This window comes from Caretta caretta, chromosome 9 (genome assembly GCF_965140235.1).
Source record: "Caretta caretta isolate rCarCar2 chromosome 9, rCarCar1.hap1, whole genome shotgun sequence".
Classification (NCBI taxonomy): Eukaryota; Metazoa; Chordata; order Testudines; family Cheloniidae; genus Caretta; species Caretta caretta.
Window position 1 is genome coordinate 90,296,348 of NC_134214.1, and position 10,737 is coordinate 90,307,084.

At 46.6% G+C, this 10,737-nt stretch overlaps 1 protein-coding gene across 1 annotated transcript in view; it reads right to left on the reverse strand.

The window, feature by feature from the left end:
• COMMD5 (COMM domain containing 5) overlaps positions 1 to 10,090 on the reverse strand; it is a 28,749-nt gene extending 18,659 nt beyond the window's left edge. Inside the window, exons 1-3 of the mRNA XM_048863101.2 lie at positions 9,872 to 10,090; positions 4,935 to 5,095; positions 4,084 to 4,112 (exon numbers count right to left, since the gene is read on the reverse strand). Coding sequence (XP_048719058.1) covers positions 4,084 to 4,112; positions 4,935 to 5,095; positions 9,872 to 10,040 — 359 coding nt within the window. The 5' untranslated portion in view covers positions 10,041 to 10,090. The remainder of the gene's footprint in view (positions 1 to 4,083; positions 4,113 to 4,934; positions 5,096 to 9,871) is intronic.
• Between the last annotated feature and the right edge of the window lie 647 nt (positions 10,091 to 10,737).

Below are 10,737 nucleotides of genomic sequence, written 5' to 3' on the forward strand. Positions count from 1 at the left end.
AATCTCTGGAATAGCTCAGAGCACTTATTAAAAAAAACATGTTACATGGAATGTGCAATATTATTAATCATTCACATAATGCCTTAGTGCACACAGCAATCAAAGATCAGAAAAGAAAAGGAAAGGTCCCTGGCCTGAATGGCTTATTGGTTATAGGTGGGATAGGAACAAACAGGAACAAGGTAAGAATTTATCGGAGTGGTGTGTGGCCATTAGATCTTGAATGCTTAATGGTAAAGGTGGATTTTAAATAGCTTCTTGAAGGGGAAGTATGATTTACATTAGTGGGGAGGGTATTCCCGGCATATGGAAACACATGGAAGAAGGCACAGAGAGGGAAGTGGGCAAGAGGCACAGAGGAGTGCTTTTCCGTGTGTGTCCGTGTGTCCCCGTGTGTGTCCTTCTCCATGAAAGGCAATGGTCCTACAATTCAAACACTGTCTGGGCAAGTGTTTTACCTGAAACACCCCAACAAGGAACAAGTTTCCATATTGCAAACAATTCTTCCTGGCTCCTTCTCTGTAAGGGCTGAACGAAGGGGACCTAATGCTACATATCAGTGCACTGTGTTTATTGTCCCAGTGTGGATTACTCAAACGCATAAGAAGTACTAACGCCACCTTTGCAACTGCATTATTTCTGCAATTCAACTTATGTTTTCGGGAAACCAACCATATGCAGACATTGTCCCTGGCTCAAGCAGCTTACATTTTAGTCCAGTCACAGGAGGAAGAGATCAGAAAAAGAGTACTGAGCTAGAGACGGTGTAAGTATCCAGCAGTGATCATTTTGCAAAGGATTAGTTGAAAAGAATGTTTCAAGGAGGGATCTGTGGGACCAGGAGCAGGCTGCGAGGATACCCTTCTCCAATGTTACTGGACCATGTGCTGGCCTGAGCTACAAAACTACTAAGTGTGCACAGAAAAATATTCCTGGCAGTGGTCACAGACTCACTTCCACTGGCTCAGCAGCTTCTGTATTGCTAAATGAAAGGTGAATTTGAGAGGTTGCTATTCTCTCTGATGAAAGTGTATGCCTGGAGATAACCTGCGTGTTGTGATACTGGATGACAATTAGAGAGACAACCCACAGTGATGTAATCAATCCTAAGTGGGCTTGCCCTCCCTGCCTCCTTTTCCACTAGATCTATTGAGGCTAAGACCCGGGGTAAGAAACTAAAGACCATAAAAGCAGCTGTCAAGCTGCTGAGAGTTACAGGACCTTTGCCTGTCCGATTCCAGCCAAAACAGTTTTCAGTCTCACTGAAGGGAATGGTAAAGACTATGGGGAAGACGAAAGCAAGAATATGACTCAAGTCCATAACTTCTGGTGGAGAAATGACAGACAACCTGCTGTCGCTCTGTTCTGGCCAAATCCCGGCAGCTAATCAATATAGGAGCTGTTGCTCAGCCACATGTATTCTTCATGCATGTGGTCCTGGTGCCGATGAGAAATCTTGGCCCAACGACCCACGCTAGTTGATGCACATGGAGATATTTCTTTGGTTAATGAATACATCCCTGGGGCAGCAAGAGTGCGCTTTGTCTCCAGCTCAGATACGCTGTGCAACAATATCAATGTCATTTCCCATGAGAATCACTGAAGCTGTGAAAAGAGCCAACACACCTATATTTCAAAATCTCTCTGAATGTCCTTGTGACCAAAGAGACACTATTTACTCATTTAAAAATCTAGCCTCAAGGTGAGCAGAGACAGTGATTTAAAAAAATGATTTTCATTCAGAGATGAAAATGTCAGAAGATACCTCCCCTTAACTTAACTAGCTTATTAAACTCTCCCGAGGGTGCCAGAGAAGACTGCCAGTGTCAACTTCTAGGTCTGAGAGCAGCATGAATGTACAGGCAAGTGAACTTTTGTGGCTATGCCAACCACATTAACAGCAGCAATGAGGCATGTATATTGTCACTCTCATATACTTTCTTCTGTTAGTAATCCAGGCCAATCCTGTAACAAGAGTCACCTAGGCTGAGTAATGAAGACCTTCCTCTGGGGAAAAAGGTTGGTAACAACATGATTAATCTATTAGTGGGAGGGAAAAAAACCCCATACAAGTGTGAGGCAATGGCACTGTGGTCAAGTGGCAAGAGTGAATGTCAGGACTCCTGGATTCTATTTCCAACTCTAATACTGACTTGTGCTTTGGAAAGTTTCATTTCTCAACCTCAATTTCCGCTGTACAACAGGGATAATATTTACCTACTCACAGGTGGCATGGAGGTTTTATTATTTCTTGAGCACATTAATGCACTTCTTAATGTATAACACAGGGAAGACAAGGCTCCTGCTTCATTCTAGGGCAGACAAGCAACCACGTTCAGACCCAGTACACCAGATGTTCAAGGACTGGAAAGTCAAATATCCAAGTGGTGCAGATTTATTTTAAAAAAATGGGTTAGTGTTGAAAGGGCTTCTTAGAAAAATGCAAAGGAGGCAGAACAATACATTGACCTAGATGAAGAGGGAGACTGTCCCAAGCAGTAGGGGTAGCATGGAAGGTGACAGAAAGATGAAATGGGGACAGAGTATAAAGAGGGATGGGGTTAGGCAGGAGGCTTGGATGGAAGGAGGCGATAACTGCAAACGACTGGATGTGATTGCCAGCAACCTTGAGGAAAAGTAGCCTTGGTGGAATGAAAGATGAAGAAACCAGAATGCCGAGGAGCTAGGAGAGAGAATGTTTGTAAAATAATTTGAGATCCTGTCACAAAAGACACTACACAGAAGCACAAAATATTAAAACAAATAATGCAGGGTACAGGTTGCATTTTCTCTTATTTCTCCCCATTTCAGTGTTCAGCAACAAACCATGAAGATCACTACTATGCAGTGAGGACTAGCTTATAGTGCCTGAACTTCTATACCAAGATATTATCTCTGGATAGACTGAAATGGATTTTACTAAGTCTTTGTAACAAACATTGTGATCGCTTGTGCTAATTAGCCAGCAAAGAACAGCTGAACAATGCAGTAGGATTTCACGAGCGTTATATCATTGTCCTTTCAAAGCAAAAAGTAGGCCAGTTCCTCAACTTCTGAAATGTTGTCATTGTCTTAGCAAACATACTAACAACAACAAAATATTGCACAGCAGGTGTGTGTGCGCATGTCACATTTGTATAACCTATATTAAGGACTAAAGTGTGCCATCTCCCCAATGTGTGAAATTTACTGCATGAGTTCAATGCCAAATCATATCTTATACAATGCCTGAATATTACTCCTGGCTTCACATGACCTCATTATCAAAGTAGTACATGCAAATTACATCTGAATGGGACCAGGTTATGTTACACTCACCTCACACAGCTCAGTTGATATAATGGTAATAAGAAAGTGATAATCAAGCTCTTTTGGGGGAGGTGGGCAACGGATGGAAGGGGTGAGGCAAGGATGAAGTGGCAGGCTCAGCTCTTTGTTATCTTGCATTTGAAGGATGAAGTCAATCCCTTATAGAGTTCTCTCAGCAGGTCCATGGGTGTGATGCTATATTGATCACTCTGACATTTTACAACAAACCTAACTTTGAAGAGCTATAATTTTTTTTTAAAAAGGTAGTGTTTGGTGAAAACTTCTGGTCTAACAGCCCTGGAGCCTCAAATCCTCTATCTACAGAGCAGGTACAGCCCAGGCAGTAAGAACACAAGTTCCTTTGTACCACACTCTTTGTGTGTCTCAGCCATGATCTGGAGAAACGCTGGTTAGGGTTGTGGCTGGTTTTACCTTCATGTTCAATCCTTGGAGTCTCAAGCATGACTGCCAATCATGGTGGTGCTTTTGTGATGGGGTTACTTGTTCACAGGGAACTGGACTGAGAACACCAACTCATTTCACAAAGGCTGTCACTAGACAGTATCAACTTTTGGATTATACTGACATGGGCTGGTTTTCAACTGGCGACCTAGAGGAGACTGGCTTGAGGAATTGGTAATGAGACAGAGCCTCTCTCTCCCACGAAGAGCAATAACATTTAAAAAGTTGATTACAGCAGCCTGTTCCCCTTCAGGGAAGCAGCTGTACAAAAACAGTTACAGTGAGCAATTTAGGTGAAATAAATGGGCATACCTAAGCTCCTGGAGATCTTCCTTAAAAACCTACAAAAACAAGGAATGTGCAATTTACATACTGTAGACTTGAAAACTAGTTCCTTATGAAAAAGATATACATTTACAAGAACTAAAATAGTGGTTACTTGCTTGTTAGCACTCCCCTCCCCCAAATTTTATTTTGTGCTAATAGTCCTGAGATGGCAAAACGGATGCTGGATAGGATTTCCAGACGTGCCTAAGTGACTTAGGAGCAGAAGTCAACATTCAATAGGATTGAGGCAGAGAGATTAAGTGACTTGTCCAAATTCACAAAGAACGTGTATAGCAGAACCAGGAACGGAACTCAGGTCTTCAGACACTCAGTGCCGTATCCTAACCAGACAATTATCCTTCCTCTAAGATACACACATAAGACAAGGAAAAACAGGCGTGCAGCACAATTTCACAGGGTTTTTTCGAAGCAAATATATATGGGTAGTGTGGGAAAAAAGTTGATGCCAAAAGAAATGACAAATTATCTAAAAAAGAGAGACTGCTACAAAATGAAGACAAATAAAACAGACAAGCAACACCAGAATGCAAGCTGCTGAAGTAGAAAATAGATGCAAGTAAATCTTTTCCATAAACTAAAGTTTTCCATAAACGTCTGCAGAAGTATCCTGTAAATCTGTACTTCAGGTCTTTTTAAAAAACAGAACAAGATAAACGATTAGTAACAACAAATGCATTCCCAGCAGATATCCTTCTACCAGTTTCACATGACCTTTTTGAGTTGAGCTACACACCCCCGTATGGAGAAGTTTATGCAGTAATTTGCAAGTGACACAATCTTAATTTATCAAGGCACTATGCACTCCTAGTACTTACTTCTTGTTTGAAAGTCGATATGGGAAGCCGCAGGGCCTCTCTGAGAAGAGTATACATGCCAGAGATGAGGGAAGTGAGCTGCTCTTCTGACAGATCAATGCTTTCTGCAATCGCCCTAACAGATTCTTTGCAATCTTTTCCTTCCAATGCACTAACAACGACTGCAACAGAGAAACCAACAGGATGCTCCTTTAAAATGGGGAAAGTGTGATGTGTGTGGGGACATTCAAGAAAAATTATGGAAATATTTGTGTGTATGAGGAGGCTGGTGTTTTCCCCGGTATGAATATACCACTCCATGTCTTTGTAAACACAACTGATTGTTCACCAGGTCTGTTGTGCAACAACATTTTGCACACAAAGCTCGAGTTGATGGAATAAGAGTTACAGTTTAAAGTGGAACTGTCAGCAGCAGTGGATGAGTTTGATTTGCTCAGGGAACTGGAAATGGGATACAAATGCTTTCATCATTATGTACTCCTGGGGGAAATCTGCACCACTGCGCATGCACAGGATTTATGTTCCCCGCAGAAAAATGACTTTCTGACAAGGAAGCAAAGGGAAGCCACAAGAGCGGTCATGTGACCCTCCCCAGCAGCATGTTTTGGGTGCCCAGGACAGTCGGCAGAGACGTAAATCACTGTGGGGCAGAGGGCAAGGCTGGGGAAGACCCAGCTGGTGGCACCTACCCTGCGCTGGGCTCAGTTGCTAGTCCTGGGTGGGCTGAATAGGATGGGACTTCCTCTTCCTCTGCATGGCATCCAGGGCCAGATCAGACCCACCCCAAGATTTCTCCCCAGGCTGCAGGAAGCTCTGCAAACTTTTCCCCATCCCTCTTCAGCAACAGGGGGAGGGATCACCATACGGGGAGCTGTTCCTCTATCTGCCCAATTCTGTGCATCCAGACTCCCTCATACCCAGACCCTCCCGCTGAGCCTCACCCCCCACATCCAGAATCCCCCTGCCAAGCCCCACTCCTCCTGCACCTGGACCACCCTGATGAGCCACCTGCACTCAGATCCCCACTCCACTGGCCTCAACCAGATGCATCTGGATCCCCACCCAATGAGCCCCACTCTCCCAGCATCTGGACCCACTGACCCCCCCGACCTTCCTACGGAGCTCTATCTCCCCCACATCCACCCCCTCCCTCCCACTGAGCCTCAACCACCTTCACCTGGACCCCCCTGCAGAGTCCCATTACCATTGCACCCATAACTCCCCCAACAAGCTCCTGTGCATCCAGATCCCCCCGCACCCGGATTCCCCATTGAGCCGCCCACACCCCGATTGCCTCACATAGAACTCTCTCAATCCACAGAATGGCATAGAATGTCTTCAGGAGTAATTAGGTCACCAGTTTAAATCTGATGTGGGTGTGTAGTGACTGAAAGTCATTCACGTCACAAGCGTGGTGGTTCACCTACTTTAGGATGACTTGTAGCTCTGACACTTGTTTAGTTGGAGCAGGAGTGGGAGAACTAACTTGCGTCTCATCAGCTTTAGATCCCACAGAGAGTCGCAAATGACACCCTGGTTGCAAGCTCAGCAGAGAGGTTAAATATTGAATGGCCATGGAGGTAAAGTGAAACTAACTCTTTTCAGCTGGCCTCTCTGGGACAATACCAATGCACATTCTGGAGCAGTTTGCACTGTTGCTAATGGTGCAGTACCAGCACCAAAAGTCAGCCAGGATGCAACATAATAAAGAGACACCTTTGGCTGGACTCCCTAAGACCTTCAATATATACTTATTTTTCCACATTCCATATACACAAAGGCTTATAAAAATGAATTTGGCTTATATAAAAATTTTGCTTCTGTAATCAGATCTGTGTGGGCAGACCTCACAAACACATAAAGCCCCACTGGGAAAGAGAAATGTCTGCCTGCATGGATGGGTTTGCAGGATCAGGCCTTTAAAGTGGAAATGTATTATGCTCCAGATTTACCTTCTGGAATAAAAGATGAAAAGTTAAAAGTGGCCAGGCTGGGACAGCAGCTTAACATTAAAGTTAACAAATAAAAAAAGTTTTAACTGAACTGCCAAACTTCCTTGTGGTATTAAATGGATTCCACTGACTACCAGCTTCTATTTTTGGACAATTTTATTTCCTTTTGTACATTTTTAAATGTCTTTAAATGCAGTGAAAGATTCTAAATAATCAGAACAGTAGACTGAAATCTTCTGTATTTATCCACAGATGTAATATGGGCCGTGCCAGTACAACATTTCCCACAATGTTGGAAAATGACTCAACCCTAAAGCTGAGGAATTGTCTGTAAAGGAGAAGGGGAAGATTCCTTCTTCACTGAAACGGCCTAAAAGAGTGTCTATTAGTATCAGTGGTGAGGATGTTTTTTCTGTTAACGCCTGTCCAGTAAGTGCACATCCAGACTAGAAAAGCAGGTTGTGTTTTAAAACACGTTAGCTGGTTGTGAACTCCTCCAGCAGGGGCAGGAGAGTGGGAGGGGGCAGGTGGTGAGGTCAAGCTAATACATTTTTAAACACAATTAACCCAATCTACGGTAAATGCAACATCTTGTTTAAAATCACATCAGTTACAACATAATAGCTAGTATGTTTTAAAACAACCTGTTTTCCTCATTTGGACATGACCTACAAGTTGGACTGGTACCAATAATCAAATAGGCTACCAAGCAGCCACATGCCAACAAACGACCCAAGAAGTGAAAGGTTCCTTCTCTCATTACTGAATCCTATGAGTATTTCTCTTCAAATCCATTTGATCTATTTGTATATTACACTAGGGGTTTTCAACCTTTTTCTTTCTGAGTCCCCCTCCAACATGCTATAAAATCTCCATCGCCCACCTGTGTCACAACTGTTTTTCTGCATATAAAAGCTGGAGACAGCATTAGGGGGTAGCAAGCAGGCCAATTGCCCAGTTCCCCACGCCACTGGGGGCCTCGTGAAACTAAATTGCTCAGACTTCGGGGCTCGAGGCTCAGATTTCCAGTTGATACTTTTTTAAGATTGACTATGGTCAGGCAGCATGTCCAGTGGATAGAGCATAGCAGACCTAGGTTCTCATCCAGGCTCTAGAAGTGACTCAGATGACTTCTCTGCACCTTCCATTTTGACAGATGGCGAAACTGAGACCACTGAGTCTTAAAAACCCTTGTGAGTTAGGTAAACTAAATGATGATTGAGATCAGTGAAGGGAGCATGATGTACAAGTGCAAACATTGTTTTCAACATGAAACTTTTCATCACACATCCACTGAGTCAGAGCTAACATGCCATTAGTTTATGCTATCAGACTTACATTCAGGGGAGCTTGTCATACCTTTGGCAGGATAACCTTGAGACTCTGATTTGTGAGATTTCTACACCTTCAACTCAGGGGTTGTATGACATTGCATATTATTTTGACATTAGCTATAACATAGAACGCTATATAAACAAATTCACCATGCCTTCCAAGGCTGCCAATCCTTCAATGGAATAATAGTTTGTAGTACATGTACGCTCACCATACACCAGAACGTCAGCAAGAGGAAAAGATGGGTAGAGGGAGACCTGTGCTAGCTCGGCTTATTCTGGAAAAGTCTGTTTCCTTTGGTTGTAAGTGAAAATTAACTAACAGTTTGGGAGTCAATGGAAGATTGTTTACATGTTCTAGTTACAAGAGCATTTTTGAGAGACTGTATGCTCCCCCTACAGTAGCAAGTGGGAAATGCACGATGAAATCACCATGAAATCTTTACCTCGGACATTAAACCAGTACAGGATTTAGGGAGAAGAGGGACATCTTCCTGGTGTTACTGTGGTTATCTAGTCACCAGTTGTCTCTCGGTAACAGTGGGCTGGACAAATATGGATCTACTTCCAATTTTACTTGACTATCCAGGGAATCTGCCAAATTGTAATTCCATTGCCTACAATTATTACATAGCTGCAGATCTAGCTTCAGTCAGGAGGTCTTGCTCCATTCTCACCCCAATACACTAGCACAATGAAGATTCCTAATGCCAACTAGAGTCAGCTCATTAGAGCCCTGTGCAGATACAAAATTTGAACCCGCATTCGATCCACAGTCCGAAAAATAATCTGCGGATTTGCAGGGCTCTCTACAGACCATCTTACTGTAATAGCTGTCTACTTGTCCACTTCTTGGAGCTCTCAGCTCTATGTGATTCAGACCCAACACTCTCAGTGACTGCTTTGACCAGGAGACCAAGCATGTGGCTTCTGGTGCCAAAGAAAACTCAACATACAAAATGGAAGTAATGTCAGTTGATTAAAGGATATGAGCAGGACCCTCCTATCCATAGGGGGAGTGGGAGGGCGGGGCAGGACCCCCTGCCCAATGGGTTGGAGAGATGCAGGACCCCAGGGAGGAGCGGGAGGCCCCTGGCCTTTGGAGAGGGAGGGGGGACAGGACCCCTCGGGGAGGAGCGGGAGGCCCCTGGCCTTTGGAGGGGGAGGGGCGCGCAGGACCCCCCGGGGGAGGAGCGGGAGGCCCCTGGCCTTTGGAGGGGGAGGGGCGCGCAGGACCCCCCGGGGGAGGAGCGGGAGGCCCCTGGCCTTTGGAGGGGGAGGGGCGCGCAGGACCCCCCCGGGGGAGGAGCGGGAGGCCCCTGGCCTTTGGAGGGGGAGGGGCGCGCAGGACCCCCCGGGGGAGGAGCGGGAGGCCCCTGGCCTTTGGAGGGGGAGGGGCGCGCAGGACCCCCCGGGGAGGAGCGGGAGGCCCCTGGCCTTTGGAGGGGGAGGGGGGACAGGACCCCCCGGGGGAGGAGCGGGAGGCCCCTGGCCTTTGGAGGCGGGGGCGCGCAGGACCCCCCTGCCCGTGGGGGCGGGAGCAGGACCCCGCGGGGAGAGACATGCTGCGGGGGTCGGGGGGGAAGCAGGAGCCCGGCCCAAGCGGAGGCAGAGGGCGGGGAGGGGGGCCCGGGCCCGGGCCCGGCCGTACCTGTCAGCAGGCGGCGGAAGGTTTCCTGGCCCAGGCCCCGCACGCCCCTGGCCATCGCCTCCACCTCGGCGGGCAGCCGGGCCCCCAGGAAGCTGACTCTGCCCAGGCTGCTCTCGCCGTGCCCCGGGTGCGAGTAGGGCGGCGACCCCGCCTTCCCGGCTGCTGCCATGGCGGCCCGAGCCCCGGCTCTGCGGCTCCGCCCGGCCGGTCCCTGCGCCCGGCGCGCCCCCTGCTGGCCCGAGGCGGAGGCGGCAGCGCCTGGCGTAAAGCAACGCTAATGACTCCCCGCAGGGCACAGGCCATTGCAGAGCCTGGGCAGATGTTTGCAGCTGGCTGCAGATCCCCCTGTCAACCAGTGCGGGTCCCTATTTCGTAGCCGGCGTTTGTACCGACAGAATGACAGACACACCACACACCACTCTCCTTGGCTTTCCCTGTCGGCTTTGCTGGGATTTTTAGGGAACGCAAATATAGAAGCGAGAAAGAGAAACGAGGCAAATACAAAGGAGAAAAAAGAAGGCGCCCTAGAGAAACATTATGCAGAGGAACAGAGAAAGAAGCCAAATCCATCAACATGATACAGAAGCCTGAACAGATCAGCGTGAGACTGAAATCAACGGCAGAAACTGGTAGACACCCTATGCCCCTGAGGGTGCGGAGGAGAAAGAAAGAAAGAAATACAAAAGAGTAAAAAGAAAGGGGAAAGAGAAGCAGAAAAATAGATACAGGATCAGGCTACACAACTAGCCATTAACACATGTTGCTGTCAAATAACCCTTGAGTCCATTCCTCTTCTCATCTACTATGTTTATGCCTCTGCACACTAGAGCAGACCCGGCTCTCCCTGTGTTATTGTGTGTGAGGTG